Source organism: Pipistrellus hanaki, assembly GCF_964339955.1.
Source record: "Pipistrellus hanaki genome assembly, chromosome: 8".
Taxonomy (NCBI): Eukaryota; Metazoa; Chordata; class Mammalia; order Chiroptera; family Vespertilionidae; genus Pipistrellus; species Pipistrellus hanaki.
The window spans coordinates 58,495,345-58,515,435 of record NC_140510.1 but is presented as its reverse complement, the minus strand read 5'-3'; the positions used below and the strand labels follow the sequence as shown (position 1 = coordinate 58,515,435).

Genomic DNA, 20,091 nt, shown 5'->3' with positions numbered 1-20,091 from the left:
TTTGTTTGTTTTTAAATGGAGTCATTATTTATGTCATCACACTCAGTTTTAGTATTACAAAAATTTCAACATAAAAATATTCCAGATCTATTTATTTGATTAAAATCACTCTTATTTTTCTGGGGCAAATAATGTGGTTTCACAGGAAGCATTTGCCCTTAATTGCACAACTGAGAGAGGGTTTCATTTGGTTCTGTCTAACTCTAAATCTCTTAGTCCTTTTTCATCATGCTTTAAAACTCAATAAATGTATAATTAGGGACATGTGCTCCCCCTAAATTTTTTTTTTCTTTCTGTGCAAGAAAGGATTTATTCTTTGAAATTTTTTTTGTCCTGCAAATGTGTTCATGCTTATTTAAAGAATAAACTTTAAACCCAGGTCAAAAACATCAAAAGTTCATTCTTTTGTCCCTCTAATTTAAAAAAAAGAGAGAGAATAGTAGTGATTAGTGGTTTTATAAGTTCTTCTGTTTGACTCCTAAGAATGCTTCCAACTGTTCTTCCCTGACATTAGATATGCTGGTAACTGAAGACACTGGTGCTTTGTGTCAGAGTTCATCCCCTGCCAAAGTGCTGATTCCACACCTCATGATAATCAGATGCCACTGTAGTTTGAATCGTGGGGTCATGCAGAACTGAAGCATACAAAGACTGTGTACATGTCTTTTGAATTTCACGTGCATAACATAATATTTTATTAACCATATGCCAAGAGAGCTTACCTGTAATAGAGAACATTATAATAATGTAAATTGTTTCCATTTACTTTTTAAAATCAAGTAGCAAAACCACTAGTCTTGGTCTAAGTAAATATTCGAACAGGCGTTTAGAGTGCTTTATGGAGTTGTGTGGGTAGGTAGAAACTTGACAAAGTTAATCTTTGGATAAAGTTGGGATGCTATACCTTAGCTCTTCATGACTGCCTCTTGGGTGCATTTTCTGTCATCAGTGGGCATTGTTTACATCATAATTTTCTAGGCACTTCTCATCAGTCTGTGTCCTGGGCAACCAATGTTACTGTTCTCTTCAGGGCATAACTGCATTTTGTGCTGAGCTTGCCTGTTAGCAGAGGGTTTGTAGACTATGTTCCCAACAAGCTTTCAGTGAGAATGAACAGGATCTGGGCTGAGCGAGAAGAAAAATTCCAGCTGATCAAAAACAAACAAGGTGAATGTTTTGGAAGATGAACAGTGTTTCTGAGCTCAAAAGAATGATGTTGATTCTATTAAAGGGAGTTGAACAAAGTAAAATTTTAGTGTTATATTATACCATCAAACCTCCTCAACCAATAACTAAGATTTTGAATATATATTGTCTTTTTCTAAATCTTTCTCCTAATATTTGACTTTCACGTTAATTTTATTTGTAATTAACTTGACAGTTTTCCAAAATTTTTTATTTACATATTTTTAAAATATAGTTTGGGGGATATAAAGATTTTGGGATATAAAAACAAAACAAAACAACCAGTCTAAATATGCATTTTAAAAAATGAATAATATCACTTTTTCAAATCAGCATATTAAATCTGATTGTATCAATTGTAAGTTACTCTTAACAATTCTTGGATTTTAGTTAATCTTTCATTAAGATTTTATTAAAAATTTAAATATAGTGATTTTTACTTATTTTATCTTGTTAAAATACTATCAAATTAGTTCTAATGGAAGGTCTTTAAAGCAGTTGTTAGTCTTAAGCTATAGATGTACCTTATCTGCTATATTAGCTTTCATGAATAAAGTGTTTTTTTTACTATTGATAAATCAACATTATGGAATCTAGTTTTATTAACGTAGGGTTCACAACTGGATATGTGTGGAGATGATGGTGCATTAGGCCAGCTAAGCATTCACTCTGAGAGCTGAACTTAGGAAACACAGTAAGAGGGAAATGTGAGCCAGAGATCTGGAAGTATATATTCCTATCATGGTGCATATTTATTTACAGACAGTGTAGTGCAGTAAACAGAGTACTCTGGAAATCAGCATTTGATCATGAACACATCTTCTGAGCAATGACTATTGGTTTACATTGAAGCGATCTGGGTATAAAATTCCTTCATTTTCATAGAAGGTCGTAAATAGTGTTTTGTTTTAAGTAAAGGGTGGGAATGTGGAATAATGTGGTCTTACCATTTTGTGAGTGGCTTACAGAATGCTACCCATATTTGGCATTTTAACATTTTGCCCTTTGGTTTTCAGTTTGAATTTTAGATAGCTAGGTTTAGCAAATTAAGCTTCAGTGTTAAGAACATTTTGCTTTGGCCTCATTTTTTTGTGTATCTCCCACAGAGAAAGCAGTCAAGTATAGAAAATTCTAATATGTTAAAAACTGCCCCTCCTTCCCCCCCCCCCTTTTTTTTTTTTTTACTTTAACTCTCTTAGACTCAGGTTTGTCAGACTTTACCAAGGCTTCTCATTCTTTTTTAGAAAAATATGTTTCAACTAGAATCTTTTATTTTTAGGCATTCTTATTCTGCTGGACAATGGATGTAATAAACAGTATGCTAGGGTGAATTTAGGAATGTCCCTGGGGATATTATACGGAAATAACTCCTTAGGGAGCAAGAAGACATGAGAGAAGGGAAAGGAAAGTAAGCATGTTATTGTGGAAAAAGCAGTAGAGGATGCAGAATTGGATTCTAATTCTGCTTTGCCATTTGCAAATTATTTCTGTTATCAGAAGTTTTGTTTTTTTAAATTACGAAATTGTGATAGTGGGCTATATAAAATCTCTCTGAAAGCTGACAGTGCTTTAATTCCATGACTTTTTGTTGGGAATCAGAATTACAAATGGGATGTTTGCACTAGCAGGTAGGAATGATGATTTTGATGTGAACTGTCATAGGGAGCTGGTCTTATTCAGAGAGAACAATACTTTCAAGAGAATAAAGAAAATGCTTCACAGACTTGCCAGAAGGAAGGCATAGTCTTCAATATGGAAAGATATGCAGTGCTCACGTCTGGTCAAGGAGTAGGGTAATCAACATTTCAGTCAGATACCTAAAGCTCATTAAAAGTCTATACTTTGAATAGAGCGTCCTTTAAAAGTTATTTGTTTTAAATGTATTTTTAAAAGCTTCAGAGTTTATTGTGTCTTGGTACTTAATGAAGATAACTACATGTGCTGAGCTCTGAACTTCATGTAATTTGCCTACTTTTAAGTTAGTAGGTTGATGTATTTGAATTTGCTTTTAGTTGTAGTTTTCTCCTTTATTTCCTATCTATTATTTTCTTTTTCCAATGTTGTCACAAAACTTTTCTAAGGTTTATGTCCTCCTCCTGATCCCAGATGGCCCTCGTTCTGCAGGCTGGCGGGAACATATGGAACGACGGCGAAGGTTTGAGTTTGATTTTCGAGATCGGGATGAAGAACGGGGTTACCGAAGGGTGCGCACTGGCAGTGGCAGCATTGATGATGACAGGGACAGCTTGCCTGAATGGTGCTTGGAGGATGCTGAGGAAGAAATGGGCACATTTGACTCCTCTGGAGCATTCCTCTCTCTAAAGGTAAGAAGTTGATTTAAATGTCATAACAGGCACTGACCTTCTACCAAATCCAAATATGCTGTTAACCTTTTTGACTTTATTTTTTGCTACAGAAAGTACAGAAAGAGCCTATTCCAGAAGAGCAGGAGATGGACTTCCGGCCTGTAGAAGAAGGGGAGGAGTGCTCTGACTCTGAGGGTAGCCATAATGAAGAAGCCAAAGAACCTGATAAGACAACTAAGAAAGAGGGAGAGAAGTCAGAGAGAATAGGAGTTGGTAAGGTGCAGTTTTGTCTTTACTTTTTATCTGTCACACCAGAAATTTTCTAAATTGTTAATTTAAGATTACTTCATGTTACAGAAGCTAGTGAGGAAACACCTCAAATCTTAACATCATCTGCTAGACCAGGTACTCCTTCAGATCGTCCACCTCAGGAAGCATCGCAGTTTGAGAGGAAAGAGGATCCCAAAACTGAGCAGATGGAAAAAACTGAAGAAGAGAGTCGGACGGAAAATAGTCTGCCAACCAAAATGCCCAGCAGAGGGGATGGTATGTATTTGTGAGTCATTAAGCTAAAGTAGGATTTTGCTTTAAAGTAGGGATTCGATCACTGACTTGTAAGATAGGTTTCTGCTTATGCCTCCTAGAACTGCTTCTAATGGTAGGTTATTAAAACACATTATTTTACTGGTAAACCTAGTCAAACTCTGCTTCCCATATGTGTCCATTCCAGAATTACCAAAACATAAGAGTTAGAGGAAGCAAAGGTGGAACTCAGGAGTCTCAGTGCCCAGGGTGTTATGACATAGCCACCCTAGTACCAGTTGAGCATACTGGGTTTGTGATCCTCTGCGGTAATTTGATTCTGATAATCAGACAGTACCTTCCTTTTATGTAAAGGCTATGTGTGTTTCTAGATGACATACCACATTGCTATTGTTCCAAAAGAGGCCAGAAAGAACAAGGATGAATCTATGGGATTCCCATAAATTTTGCTGTAGAATAAGCTTAAAATATATCTCCTCCACTGTTACTATATTGATTTTAAGTTGCTCATATACCTTAGTAAGCAATATTAATATTTCCATGTTTCTTGTACATACTAAAATATGACATTGTAAGGCCTGGTGTTGAAGGGTTAATTGATTCATTCACCATAAAGATGCCACCTTTTTTTAATTTTAAATACGTTTTTATTGATTTTTAGGGAGAGGAAAAGAGAGGGATAGAAAGAAACATTGATGAGAGAATCATCATTGATTGGCTGTCTATTGCTTGCCCCCTGCTGGGGATTGAGCCTGCAACCCGGGCATGTGCCCTGTCTGGGAATCAAACTGGAGAACTCTTGGTTCATAGGTCAACACTTAACCACTGGGCAACACCAGCGGGTGAAAAATTCACACCTTTCAATATGGTCTTTGATATCTTGCATGATTGGGCTTCTGCCTTACTTCATGCAGTTTTAGCACCAGTCTGTCTCCTTTGTATACTATTCACCATAGCCTGTTAGGTTCTGAAATGTGCCGTTGTTCTCTTAGCACATGCTGTTCTCTGAACCTGACACTCTCTCCCACCTCATCTTCCCAAGCCTTGTTTCTTAAACATTTCTAAAATAGCAATATAGTATTATAAAGACCTTTTTGTCTTTTTTTGCTCAATGAACTAGTATTTTGAGGGCTTGAACCAAGGATTTCCTTATAGTGTTTTATGTCTAGAACAAATGTGAATGAATGAATTCAGCACATATTTGAATCTTTGCTATATATATCAGGCACTGTGGGACTTGTACATTTTGAAATTTTAGGATGGGGTCAAATGTGTATTTTGAGAAAGCTTCATAGATAGGCATTAAAGATTGAAACTCTGGATCTTGGGGAGATAAACTATGTGTATTATTAATAATCTAGGGCAAAAAGGAATTGTATGAGTTCATGACTGGTAAACTGCAGTGCTTCAGGAAGCAAGTGTCTTGAGTTTGTCTTGGAATAATAAGTAGAATTTGGAGGTAGGTATAGGTGGATGAATTAGGAAAGAGCATACTAGTACAGTGAAAGCTGTACTTAATTTCCCATCAACACCTCAGAATCAGTAAAAGCTAAAGCGAGGAAGCCGGGCTGGTCCAGGCATGGGCAGGAACCAGCTCCTGTTTTTATTTAGATGGATCATGAGGTGTAAAAGGAGAATGGTGGGAAACATGTTTGGAACATGGATTTGACAGATGTATGTAGGGTAGATTGTTTTGATGACAGGTGGGTTCAGTGTGACCTGTTGGGCTCCTAAGTAGTCATTATGATGGAGGCAGTGCACATGTAAAGGGAGGTAGTCGCAGATGAGATTTCAAAGTAGAATTTGGCAGGACATAATCAATGCTTGTGTATCAGGGCAAGGAAAAGGGAAGAGTCAAAGATGAGTGAGTTGTCTGAGAGGATTATGCTACCATTAATAGAAAAAGAGCAGAAATTGAGCACATTTGAAGGGAAGAGGATAAATTAGTTTTGAATATTGATTCTGAGGTTTGAGAAAAAGGCTGAGATGGCCAGAGAGCAATTGAGTAAGGGACTGCAAAGATAGGAAGAGTTTAGGGCTAGAGAGAGAATTAAAATTAAAATTAAAATAGGGTTGAAAAGAAAAGTGGACAGAGAACAGAACTTGGGGTAATTTCAGTTTTTCCCCCAGCTACAATTCCAATTTTTAGAGAATAAAGAGGAGCCAGAGAAAAGTCTTCAGAGGCAAGAGTAGCATGCAGGAAAATGAAGGAAGGAGAATGTTTTCAGCTTGGAATAGGGTCGATAATGTCAGACACTACTATGAGATTGGGTGATGAGGATGAGGAAAACACTGGTTTTGGGGACTTCATGTCACCGCCTGTCATTGGAAGAGAAGCTTGACTGGAGGGGTGGGAGTGGAAGTCACAGTGTAGCAGGTGTAGATGGTGGTGAAGTGGACACAACTTGTATAGACTGTCTTTTGGAAAAAAATTGGCAAAGGAAGGAAAGAGTGAGAGGAACAGGAATTTAGAGAAGCTATCTATAATTGATCAAACAAGGTTTCAAAGGGGAAACTGCAATCGTTTCTAATTAGTTCCATCCCCCTTTTCCTTCTTAAGAGCCTGTATACTAATATGTTAGAAACAGGAACCAACATAGAACCTCTTTTGCTATTCTTACTGAGAACTTCCTGCATTGCACAGGTAGATTCCAAGTATTTTTCAGTATCCTACAATATATAATGTATTGAGTTACATTAATTATGACTTGAAAAGGAACTTATTCAAGATAATTGCAGAGATTTTTAATAAAGGTTTTAGTGATGAGATATGCAATCTTTGAGAAGATTTACAATGCTTTGTTAACTTTCTCTACTATTCTGAGACTTGATATTAGGAATAGACTGACTCTTTCAAGAGGTAAACGCATATCCATTGGGTGGGTAGATGCTCTAGTGACACAGGTAGGTACTGTAGAAGGCCCTTCTGGATACCTTTTAATCCTTATATTTTGTCATTCTGGGGAGAAATACTGTACTTCTTCAGAAGTAGCTGAGCCATTTAACAAGCTGCTCAACTTGATATAGACTTATTCTTCATAAGATTCTCTATATTTTAAAGGGTTTTTATCTGTCTACATATTTTTTCCCCTCTAGAAATGATTCCTGATGCCCAGCAGCCCCTGCCTCAGATTCCTTCAGACACAGCCTCTCCTCTCCTCATACTTCCACCTCCTCTTCCTAATCCTAGTGCTGCCCTCCGGCTAGGTGAAGCGCAGGTCGTAGGTGCTCCTGGTATGGGCAGTGTTTCCACAGAGCCAGATGATGAAGAGGGTCTCAAGCATTTGGAGCAGGTAAAAATCATGTAATTCTTTTTTTTCTCCAACAGCTATAAATATTAGAAAGCATTAATGAATATTCAAAAATGGGACTTTTGTGCACCAGATTTTATGTACTGGAAAAGTTTGTATTTGTAGTATTTATTTGTATGAAATTTTTCTTTCAAATCATTTCATGCTTATAAGTTTCTGCTATGTAGTAGTCATGTCCGGTTATTTTTTGCTCTTCTGAGGTTGCCTTTAGCTATTTGCTTTTCTTTTTTCTTTGTAAATTAATGGAATGCCAAAAATGGTGAATACAAGCAGCTGTGGATAGGTACTGTGTCTTCTGTATATTATACCTAAAGTATAACAGGGAAAATAGTAAAACTCCCAGGATATTAATATCTTAATCATGTTTCTAGATTTCCCTAAGTTTGTACATGCAAAGTAAATAATAGCTTGCTTTCTACAGAAGAACTTCTCTTGCCTTCAGGTAGGGGATTGTTAGTGACAAGCAATGTTGAAGAAAGGAAGAAAGGAGGCAGTGTCTTAGTAAAACGTGCAAAAGATTTTATTGGTGATTGTACTATTGGAGCCTTTTGTTCTGTTAACATGCATGTATTTAAAGGTTTATACAATATAAGATTGAACAGTAGCTTATAAATTTAAAAAAATATTATTATTAGTGTGTTGATTAGAAGCCTGGGCTTTGATCCATATCAGTTGGTGTATGAGAGAGAATCATTGATTAACTGCTTCTAATCTTCAGTTTGCTTAATAATTTTGAGACCCTGAATAAGACTTCCCCTTTGTGAAATGGGGGGTAGTACCTGTTTTCATGGCATTGTAGTAAAAATTAAATCATTGTCTACTGTGTTCCTTGCATAATGTCTTTAGTAGTCCAAAAGAGGTAGGCATTTTTTTTTTATCTGTACAAGTATTAATTTAGGATCTTTTCTTTCCATTTTTTGTTTTTCTGTTAGCAAGCTGAGAAGATGGTGGCATATCTCCAAGACAGTGCACTAGATGATGAGAGACTGGCATCAAAACTGCAAGAGCACAGAGCTAAGGGTGTCTCGGGTCCATCAATGCATGAAGCAATGCAGAAGTGGTATTACAAAGATCCTCAGGGAGAAATTCAGGGTAGGTGGTTTTGTTCTACTTTAATATAGAAGTGTCTGATGTTACCTCCAGATTTTGTAAGATGGTGGTGATTAATGTTAATTTTCATGCTATTGGCTTTCTTTATATATAGAAGGCATTTTTATAGGCTTCTCCCATAGTACTTTACTATTTCAGTGAGGGGAAGGGAAGTCCAATGAAAATAATTTGAATATAGGGCAGAATGTCATGCTAATTTGATAAGGATGTAAGCAAAATGCTTAAGACCCCCCTCAATTCTGGCATCCCACCTGATGTATTAGGCAGGTGAGTTACTTACCTTCTCTATATTCCAGTCTTCTTTCCATAAAAAGGTAATGAGAGCGATTTTGGAAGACTGCTTTAATATTTCACTAAAGTGGAGTTGATATTAAGTGATAAAAACTATTTAAAATGTCTGAGAAATAGTGTCATGTTATAAACCAATTCCTTAAAAGATTTGTATGATGCATAAGTTAAATTAGAATAGGGAGAGCCTGGCCAGTGTTGATCTATGAATCAGGAGATCAATGTTTGAATCCTGGTCAGGGCACACACTGGGTTGTAGGCTGGATCACCAGTAGGGATGTAGGAGCAGCCGATCAGTGAGCCTCTGTTGTAGGTTTCTGTGTTTTTTCCCCCTCTCCCTTTCTCTCTGAAATTCATAAAAATATATTTTAAAAAATAAAAATTAGAATGCAGAGAGAATGCTGTAAAGGATATTTGCTGATTCTTCATTTCTGCTTTTGAAATCTTTGCTAATAACTTGAAATTGGTTATTGACAGTATTAGTGTCATTTTCATGGTAGTGTTCAACCAAGTGACCTCTCTCCAATGTAATAACTCCTTTCCCACTCTCAGTACTCTTAACCTGCTTCATTCTTCTTCATAGCATCTATCGCTACCTGTATATATTTGTCATGATCTATAGAATGTAAAGTATGTAAGAGCAGGGTTTTAATTAAAATACATATGGATGTGTGTTTTAATTAAATTTACTTAGAGATAATTGTTGCTTCACATGCGCTTGTAAGAAATAAAATGGAGATTCCACATACCTTTCACTGGTTTCCCCAGTGTAACCTCTTGCAAAACTGTAGTACACAATCAAGGCAAAGACACAGATAGTCAAGATTCAGTGTTTCTGTCTCAACAGTAGCATCCCTTCTGTTACCCTTTTATAGCAATATCCATTCCCCTCCCATCCACACCCCCTTCTCCTCCTTCTTAATCCCCGGAAACTACTGATCAGTTCCCCATTTCTATATTTTGTCATTTCAAGAATGTTATATAAATGGAATCATACAGTATTTAAACTTTTGGCGTTGTCATTTCTCAATATAATTCTCTGGAGATTCATTCAGTTTGTTGCATGTATCAATAGTTTGTTTCTTTTAGTGTTCTATCTCGATGTATCATAGTTTAATGTGAATGGCATCTGGGTTCTGATTTTGGCTATTATAATAAAGGTTTTAAAACATTCATGGATAGGTTTTTATGTGAACATACGTTTTAATCCTATGAGATAAAATATGTTCACTAGTGCAATTGCTGGATTATATGGTGATTGCATGTTTAGGTTTTGTTTAATTTTTAAAGAAATTGCCAAACTGGTTTCCAGAAGGGCTGTACCATTTTATATTTCCACCAGCAATCTATGAATGACTCATATTTTCTTTACAGAAAATAATTTTATTACTTTAAAATATTTTTATTGATTTCTAGGGATGAAAAGAGAGGCATGTATGTGAGAGCAAAACATCAATAGGTTGCCTACTGCAAGCCCTCTACTGAGGACTGAGCCTGAAACCTGGGCATGTACCCTGACTGGGAATCGAATCAGCAACTTTTTGGTGCACAGTATGATGCCCAACCACCTGGGCCATACCTGCCAATGCATGATGTGGCTATTTTTAATGATAATCATTCTGCCAAGTGTGTCATGATACCTCATAGTTTTCAACTTGCATTTCCCTAATGGCTAGATCTCTGGCAGAAAATGAAAATTTAGAAAAGCATGTATATCTGTATTCTCTATTACAAAGTGACATAGAGTCTAACAAATACTCTTTCCAGTTTTATTAATATACTTCTTTGACAAATGAATTATAGAGATTGAGTGAGATGGAGACTATTATGTTCTTTAAAATCTCAGCACTGCTTATTTTGAAATCTTTTTGGTTTTATTTTATTAGAAGCCTTTGGAGAGAAATTAAGTTTATCTTACAAATTATTTGACAGGCACCACCTGAAACAAGTTGTTACCTCTGGATGAGGTTCAAACACAAAGTATTTTTTTCCTCTTTAGCCTGAAAGGATTCTTATTGCCTTTCTGTTTTAATTGGTGTTGTAGGTCCCTTCAATAATCAGGAGATGGCAGAATGGTTTCAGGCGGGCTATTTTACTATGTCTTTATTGGTGAAGAGAGCATGTGATGAAAGCTTCCAACCTCTTGGTGATATCATGAAAATGTGGGGAAGGGTTCCCTTCTCTTCTGGTCCTGCACCCCCTTCTCATATGGTAAGTACCTTACAGTTCACCTAGAACATGTATTAAATACAGATTCACTTCCTTTCCTATGGAAAAAATATCTTTGGGTGAGGATTTAAAAAAAAAAAAAAAGCTACTGGTATTGTAACTAAAAACTGGATCATAAGGTAGCCCTTTTGTATAGTGGCCCTGGAGTACCTTTGAATGGGAAATGATACACCCACTAATTTTACAGTTAAAACATAGGTTTTGGCCTATATTCGCTGTATAAGACTACCTCCCACTTCAAAGAAAAGACTTACTTTGCCGTCAAGATCTGCAGGTAATTTTTGTGCAATTTTGGTCTTTTGCCCCCGATTTTTGGTTGACTTTTTTTTGTTTCAAAAGTCGTCTTATACGCCGGAAAATACGACTTCTTTTCAGCTGTTCCCGACCTTCTCCCCAAAGAGTTCCTCTTGGAGAGCTTTGTATCTGTGCCTTACTTTTCCTCCTCCAAATATAGGAGTATCTGGTTCCTGGCCATAGTCAAAAGTAACCATAGTTAGAAACCTCATTGTGAACACAGGATTTCTACGATGCAAACACCATTGACTTATTCATTAACTCTAAGTTGAGGGCCTGTGCCAGGCCTTGTAGTAGGTTCTGAAGAGATGAGGATGAATAATATATAATCTCTTATCAAGGGCATTCATAGGTGAAAATAGTGGCTATCAAACATTTTTGACCATGGCCTGTAGTAAAAAATAAAAAAAGTTACTTTGTGCATTTTACAAAACATTTTGTCCTGCACATATCTTCTGTTCTATTTTTTTTATTTTTATTCAAATGTTGAACTTGACCCAGTCATTTATTTTACAATCCACTGATGGGTTGAGACCTATAATTTGGAAAGCAGTAAATATTTATTTACTGGGAATTTATTTCTGTTATAAATTCAAAGAAAAATTATAGTGTATTATTGTGTATAAATTTAACTTACGTACCAAGTTTGAGCTTTATTTTCCCTTTCTGAATTGGGATGAGTTTTTATCTTGCATGTTTCAAAGCTGAAAGATCATTACTTGGAGCTTAGCAAACTTTCTGTAGTCCATTTCCTGACTTCTAATGATAGGGCTGAGCCTCAGTCAGATTCACTTAGGGGAAAAACCATGGGAAGCTCTGCTTCCTGTCAGCTGTTGCCTTTGCACTGATAAATGAGTTCATCTTTATGATGAATACTAGTGACCCGGTACCCAAAATTCCTGCACATTAAAAGGGAATTAGAGGAAATATTTTAATATTGTTATTTGCCCTTTCTCTATAATAGAAGTGTCAGAGATGAAAAATGTATATGAAAATCTTCCTCTTGTCAGAGTCTGGGGCACATCACAGGAACCAGAGTCAAGTCTATGCCCACCCCCATGCGCCTCAAAATCGTGCAAGACCCAGACCTGGCTGACCCCACCCCCATTGGGCTAGATCCAGACCCAGCTGGCCTCACCCCCATCAAGCCCCACTGGGCAGGGGGCATGGCCTGGGGGCACGCCTGAGGTGCCTGCTGATTGCTCGTTAAGGCTCCTTAAGGGCATTTGGCCTCTGCTGTGGGCGCAGCCATCTTGTTATGGCGTGACGATCAATTTGCATATTCCTTCGTTATTAGATAGGATTTTCATAAAAAAAATTTAGATGAACTTAGCATAGTTTTTATCTAGCTTTAATTTTAGATGATCCATAGCCCAAGAAATTATCACGTTTTATTGCAAACCATAAAGATATAAATATTCACTAATGATTTGCCTAAGTGTAGTCTATGTCACCCTTATACTTTTACAGTATTTCCCCCCTTATCTATAGGGAGTAATGTATACCTGAAACCGCAGAAAATGCCAAGCCCTGTATTTGTTATGTTTATTTTTCCTATACATACATATCAATGATAAAGCTTAATTTATAAATTGGGCACAGTAAGTGATTAACAACAATAACTAATCAAATAGATCAGTTGTAGTAATACTAGGGGTCTAGTGCATGAATTCGTGAAAGGAACTGTGGGCCACAAGGCTGTGGTTGGCAAGATTTGGGTCTTGGCTCATTCTCTGCGCTCCTGCCCGGCCCCTCATGCCACAGCCCCATGTCCCCCGTCTGCCAACAGCCCTGCCTCTGCTGCCACCGCTCCCATGCACTGATGACAGCACCAGCCCCACTTGCACCTGCTGATGGCGAAGAGCAATTGGGGCTGGCTACAGCAGCGGTTCAAGTGGGGCTGGCGCCATCAGTGGGTACGAGCAGCAGCTGCTGCCCCAATTGCTCCTCAGGAGCAGGGGGAGGTGGAGAAACCCTCAAGGGCTATCGGGCCAGTACCTGCTGCTCACATCAACTGATGGCACCAAGTGATCGGGACCAGCACTGGGCATGGGCAGTGGGTGCGAGTGGGTTGGCACCAGCAGCAGATGTGAGCGCCGGGCAGGACTGCCACGTGTGGGAACAAAGAATTTTTAGTAACCACCAGAGGTTCACGTTGACAGCAACCGGCTTCCTGCCTTGGTCTGGCGCTTCTACTCACCTGCTCCACCCTCCTGCCATGGCCAACACCCACCATTTCCGCACATGCCCCTTGGTAGTCAGCACACATCATAGCAATTGGTTGTTCTACCGTTTGGTCTATTTGCATATTAGCCTTTTATTATATGGGAATACTATAATAAAAGTGATGTGAATGTGATACCCTTCTCTCCCCACCTCCCAACGGATCTGATAAGCAGGACGTCTACTAAGTGACTTAACTTGGAGGGTAGTATCTGCCTTGTGGGCACTCTGGACAGAGGGAAGATTTATACCTTGGGGAGGGTAATGGGGATAGTTTGAGATTTTATCATACTAAAGTAGCTACTTTAAGTAGCACACAGTTTAAAACTTGTAAGTTATTTCTGGAATTTTTTATTTACTATTTTTGGTCCATGTTTGATTGTAGGTAACTGAAACTGCAGGAAGTGAAACTATGAATAAGGGGGACTACTATATTTTTCTTATACTTCCCTTATTTTTCTCATTTTAAGCTTTTCAAATTTAAATTTCAGACCATGTTATTTGAAATATAAGCTAAAAATCCAGGGTTTTACTACAGCTTGTTTTTGTAAAACTTATGATGTATTAGTAGCAGTAGTGAAACCTAATTTTGGGGTAGGAAATTTTACTTTTCTGAGGTCTTTTATACTGTGTTTAGCTTAAAATTTCTCATTATCTCCTGGCTGGTGTGGCTCAGATGGTTGAGCATCAACCTGTGAACCAGGAGGTCATGGTTTAATTCCCAGTCAGGGCACATGCCCAGGTTGCTGGCTTGATCCCCGGTAGGGGTCATGTAGGAGGCAGCTGATCAGTGATTCTCTCTTAGCATTGGCGTTTTTATCTCTCCCTCCCTCTCCCTTCCTCTTTGAAGTCAATAAAAAATAGTAAGACATTTTTTTCTCATTATCTTAAGAAGACATACTTACATATAGGCACCCTGTGTTATGTGCCATTTCCTTTAACCTTTAGATAACGTCCCATTTCTATAATTTCTGATTATATAACATATTTATAAATCACTTTTAATATTAGGAGAATTATACATTTTTTAGTTATAGTAATAACTGGAGTATAGTATAACATTCAGCTTCAAGGGCAGGAGAGAGGGTGAACAGCATCTGAAATAAGAACCCTGCCCCACACCTTAGGGAATCCTATATAATAAAAGCTCAGTATGCTAAGTATCCGACCATTAGGTTGGGACACTAGGAGCAGACGCTTCCACCAGTAGGTTACCTTCCTGTTGTGGTCCCGCTGATTGGACTGGGCAAGATGGGCCGGACACACCTTGCAGCCCTCTCTAATTAATTTCCTTTCAATGTGCACAAATTCATGCACCCAGCTTCTAGTCTTCCATTAGATGGGACTGTTTAGTTTTTACAAATGCCTGAGGTTTTTATAAGTTGTGCATTTTGGATGTAAAGGTGGAGCGGGAACTGAAGACCTGGGATTCATTTTGCTTTTAGATATAGGTACTAAATGGCTTTTAGGTTCTTTGCAATTTATTCAGTGGTATTTCTTCCCCCATTTCTTTACTCTCAGGGAGAGTTGGACCAGGAGCGACTGACCAGGCAGCAAGAACTCACAGCCTTATATCAGATGCAGCACCTTCAATACCAGCAGTTCTTAATACAGTAAGAACAGTACTATAGAGGGTGTACTGTAGCTCCAAAAGGGCCTTTGATATCATCTGCTCACAAGTTTCACCTTTTACAGCAGAAAACTAAAAGTTTTAGGATATTTCAGTCACCCTTCTAGTGGCATGTTATCACTAAGTTTTGTTTTCTTAAATACCAGAAGTTTGTAGAAGATGACACAGTATTGTAATTTTGCAAGCTCATTAGCTCCAAAAGCAATAATCAACAAGCATTTTAAGAACTACGTGCCTCCTAAAAAGCTCAACTTTGAATGCTACAGAGAAAAAACATAGACCAGAGGACAGAAAAGAATTAAAATTTATACTGTTAGAAGTGGTGTGGAATTATGGCAGAATCACTTAGCTTGTGTGTTCCTTTTGTAGAAAAGCTAAGATTGCCTGTCATCTGTGCAGAGGTTGGCAGCCTGCTACCTGTTTTATAAAACAGAGTTTTATGGACACACGGCCACACCAATTTGTGTGTGTATTATTTGTGGCTGCTTTTGAACAAAGATGGCAGCATTGAGTAATGCATATGGTCTGCAAAGCCAGAAATATTTACTGTCTGGCGCTTTACTGAAAAATTTGTCTACCTCTGATCTAGCGGAAAATAATTTTCCCTAAAATTTTCCCAGCTGAGACAAATTTGAGAATTTTTTATAACAGTGATTTTATTTTTGCAAAGGGTGCTTTATGTGGAAATAGCTATTTGATTTTGTTTTATTTTTAACTTGTTTTCTGATATAAGACTATTAAAGTATTAAAAAAAAAAAACAAACTAGCAAATCTCTTCATCATTTTGAAGGAGTTTGCCAGTTTTTTATGTTTGTTATCCCCCCTTCCAGAAGCATGTCATCTATAAGTTCAGTTCTTTCTAGAAGTATAGAATTTTCTGTGTGACTATTGTTCTCATGAAGAATTATAAAATACTAGAGGCCCGATGCATAAAATTTATGCAAGAGTGGGCCTTCCTTCCCCCGACTGCCAGAAATAGCTTCCCTCTGGCACCCGAGACCCGGGCTTCCCTCGGGCCGCCAGCAGGCACCCGAGACCCGGGCTTCCCTCGCAGCCCTGGCTTCATCCGGAAGGTCGTCCACTCTAATTAGCATATTTTGCTTTTATTATTATAGATATTTCTTAGCTGTTTCTGATGGCGGTTTTGGGAAAGGGGTAGATTAAACCATGTCTTTCATTGTCTCAGTAAAGTGAACTAAATATGAATAGACAGGTTACACTTTTTCTACTTTTTAAAGACAACAGTATGCACAGGTTTTGGCTCAACAGCAGAAAGCAGCCTTGTCTTCCCAGCAGCAGCAACAGTTGGCACTTCTTCTCCAACAGTTTCAGGCTCTGAAGATGAGGTTAGTGGTCATTCCATGATATGTCCGTGTGTGTGTGTGTGTGTGTGTGTGTGTGTGTGTGTGTGTGTCTCAGATAAAGAGAAAAAATATGGGTATGTGTGAACTCAGGTATCAAAAACCCACATACCACAGAAAACTGTGTGATGATGTGTGTTAAAATAGAATATAGTTTTTAAAAAGAACTAGACTGGGGGTAAAGCATTTACTTGCTCTTTTTATGCAGAGAATAAATTGCAAAGGATAACACCTGAGAGGCAATGTAGTCTTATGGAACCAGCAACCAAAAAAGTTGTAGTCTAAAAGCTTAATCTCATTTTTACATGTGCTAGCTACCTCAAAATATTAGCAATGTCACACAGGGTTATCATTTTCCAGAACCTAAGTGCTATTAAGATCATTCAAAAAACAAAAGGAAATTGTGCTAGAAATTATGTTAATTTTCTGCTGTTTCTGATTATTATTCAGGGTAATATTTATTTTATCTTCTGCAAAGATAAGATCTTTAAAAATCTTACTGTCTAGTTTAATTAAAACCTTTTACACTTCTCTTTTGAGCTGTAACCCATCATGTTAAGTGATAAAGTGTCCATTTTACAGATGGGCAAACTGGGACACTGAGAGGCTCGAGGTCTTAGTTGACATAATATACAGAAAACTTCAGAGATAGAACTAAAATACAGACCTTTTGACTTAGAGTCTGTGGGGTTTTTTGGGTGTGTTTTTTCCATTATAACATGCCTCTGTTTATTGAGATGTTGTGGATTTTGAAGCTAGTAGGTATATTCATTATTTGGAAATCAGTGTTTGCTAAGATCTTAGTAGTCCAGAGAGTGATTATTCTTCCATTTCTCCCAGATGCTGTAGTAGTGTTACCATTTAGTTAAAACAATGGGGTTTCTGGCCAAATAATCTGGAAAATCTACAAGTAATATAGAAGTTTCTCCTTATTTTGGCAAAATAACAAAAACAAGTTCTTTTTATTTCCCTTTTGCAGAATATCTGATCAGAGTGTCATTTCCTCAGTGACTAGATCTGTGTCAGTGCCAGATACTGGGTCTATCTGGGAGCTTCAAACAACAGCTTCACAGCCTACAGGTACCCAGGAATTTGGAGAAGAGAAAAGCTTGCTTTGAAGTGAACATCTTAACCTCATTCTCTGTTTTCCCCCTTTGCCGTAAATTAGAACATTTTTGGGGCTGGGATTTTTTAAAAGTTGCCATTGGTGGAGTACTTCTTTTTCTTAAGATCTGATTTCTGCAAAAAGTGGGTAGTCCTTACAAGAGGTTATAGTATATGTTGAAAATTCTCAGGAACATGGGCATTGATGGATTTTTCTTAAGAGTAATTGAGCTATGCAGGTCATAGTTCTCTCACTAACAGTGACTCTGAGGATTATGGCAGAAAGTCTGATTATCCTCCCTCTTCTTCATCAACTTCCCATGCTATATATACCTTTTTTTTGGCAGCCATTTATAGTTAGGATGTTAAAATACTCTCCAGTTTTGGGGAAATTGTTAATACCTTATTAAACAACTTCTTTCTTTGATATGATGCAGTTAAGGTCCTTTACAAATACTCCGTTTTATATAGACAATAATTTATAGTCCATAAATAGACTATAATAGGAATGTAGGAAATAGAGAATGCTGAAAAGTGGTGTCAGCAAATGTTGCTGACAATAGGAAAACAGACTCAGAAACCTACTCCTGTTTATTTACTTCCACATCTGACTCTTCTCAGGTCAGTAGGACCAAGTGTTGTTTGTGAGACTTGCTAGCCTTTCCAAAGGCCTGCCCCGGCTCCAGCTATTCCTTTCTCTTCTTTCCTCTCTCTTACTGAACTGAAATCTTATAACATAGAATTAACTGTTTTAAAATAAATAATTAATGCATGCATTTACAATATTGTACAACCACTTAGTTTTCTCTAGTTCCATAGCTATGCCCTTCTTAACCCTATTCCCCATTTAGTGCATGTAGTAAGAGGTGGTGTGGTTATTAGAAATATGATGGACTTTGGGATCTGATTCACAGAGTGGGATTTCAGTCCTAGCATGGCCACATCCTTGTCCTGTATTCTTGGGGATGTTACAGAATTACCTCTGGCCCTTAGCTTGTTCATCAGTAAAAATGGGGGGGAGTGAACAGGTGTTTTTTTTGTGTGTGTGCATTTTAAAAATATATTTTATTTTACAGAGAGGAAGAGAGAGGGATATAAGCTAGAAACATTGATGAGAGAGATACATCGAACAGCTGCCCCTTTCCCATTCACACCCCCCCCCCCCCCATCCCCTCACCCCGCCACTGAGAATGTGCCCGCAACCAAGGCACATGCCCTTGACCAGAATCGAACCTGGGACCCTTCAGTCTACAGGCCGATGCTCTATCCACTGAGCCAAACCGATTTAGGCTGAACAGGGTTTTTTGAGGATGAATGCCTGGTACCTATCTTTCCCTCTAGATGTGTTGACGGTTATTGATATAAATTTGAGCACACTGGCAGTTCAGTTGACTTCGATGCAGAACAGATATAGTTTACAGATGGAGCTTATTCAGGGACAGGGGATAGCTTCTTTTGTTATGCTCCTAGATATGTGACTGTGCTTGTAAGCCCTGAAATCCCTCACTTTTTTTGTTGTCTTATAGGTTGGGAAGGTAGTAGTGTATGGGATCTTCCCCTTGATACGACGACTCCAGGACCTGCCCTTGAACAGCTTCAGCAGATGGAGAAGGCCAAAGCTGCAAAGGTCTGAACTCATTTTTCCACAACTGTGCATTCTTTCCAGTTATTCGACACAGGCAAAAATTTACTGATGTCTGTATCTTTAGCTAGCTATATATTTTTTCTCTTCTAGTTTACTGCTACTTAGCTGGTATAAGCACTTTCATATTCTGTGAATATATATATACCAAAAAAAGACCTTGAACAGAATTAAAATTATAAGTGAAAATGAATTCAATTAAAAATTATTGGTTGGTTGACAACATTAATGATCATGGTCATCTATATATTTAATTTCATGATTCATGTTAGATACATTTGTTATAAATACTAAAAACTTAAGAAAATATTTACTACATGGCTTATTAGACCCTTGACCTGTAACTTGAGTTCCCATCTAGAATTTTTATAGTGATTTTTATTTATATGTCTTAGTGCCCCCAGACATAGTTGAAAGACTCCACATTAACATTAGATGCTGTGATTCATTCACGTTTTCTGTAGGAGCTAGAAATCTTGAATTTTGGTTTTAGTACTTGCCAGAAGAGGATGTCTGTCAGTACTTAGTATCACTGCCATGATTTCCAGGTACTCATGCCTCTGAGAGACTTTTTTCTATTTTATACTTAATGCAGTCTTATCCTCTGAGGTAATGAAATACAGGAGCTTGCAGTCAGTCGTGTGTGTGTGTGTGTGTGTGTGGCGGGCAATGGGGGAGTATGATGACACACAAACAAGCAGGTCAAGAAAAGCATTATGGGTCAGCTACTTAGTTGGATAGGTGAGGAATCAGAAATTGGGCAGCATTTTCAATGAACAGTAATACCTGAGTTAATTTTCACTTGAAGGATGGTAAGATTTAACCCTGTTGAAGGGTTTTGGATTGACAGAGTAGGAAGAGAAAA

The 20,091-nt window shown here is 37.8% G+C and overlaps 1 protein-coding gene across 7 annotated transcripts in view; it reads left to right on the top strand.

The window, feature by feature from the left end:
• Nucleotides 1-20,091, top strand: part of GIGYF2 (GRB10 interacting GYF protein 2) — a 123,517-nt gene that overhangs the window by 75,784 nt on the left and 27,642 nt on the right. For 5 of the 7 annotated variants that reach the window (XM_084891748.1, XM_084891745.1, XM_084891743.1 and 2 more), the window contains 10 exons: nt 3,292-3,509; nt 3,602-3,764; nt 3,849-4,037; nt 7,131-7,327; nt 8,278-8,437; nt 10,788-10,954; nt 15,011-15,102; nt 16,358-16,465; nt 17,460-17,560; nt 19,111-19,211. In XM_084891748.1, coding sequence (XP_084747874.1) covers nt 3,292-3,509; nt 3,602-3,764; nt 3,849-4,037; nt 7,131-7,327; nt 8,278-8,437; nt 10,788-10,954; nt 15,011-15,102; nt 16,358-16,465; nt 17,460-17,560; nt 19,111-19,211 — 1,496 coding nt within the window. The remainder of the gene's footprint in view (nt 1-3,291; nt 3,510-3,601; nt 3,765-3,848; nt 4,038-7,130; nt 7,328-8,277; nt 8,438-10,787; nt 10,955-15,010; nt 15,103-16,357; nt 16,466-17,459; nt 17,561-19,110; nt 19,212-20,091) is intronic. The other 2 variants (XM_084891747.1, XM_084891746.1) reach the window with 1 other exon arrangement.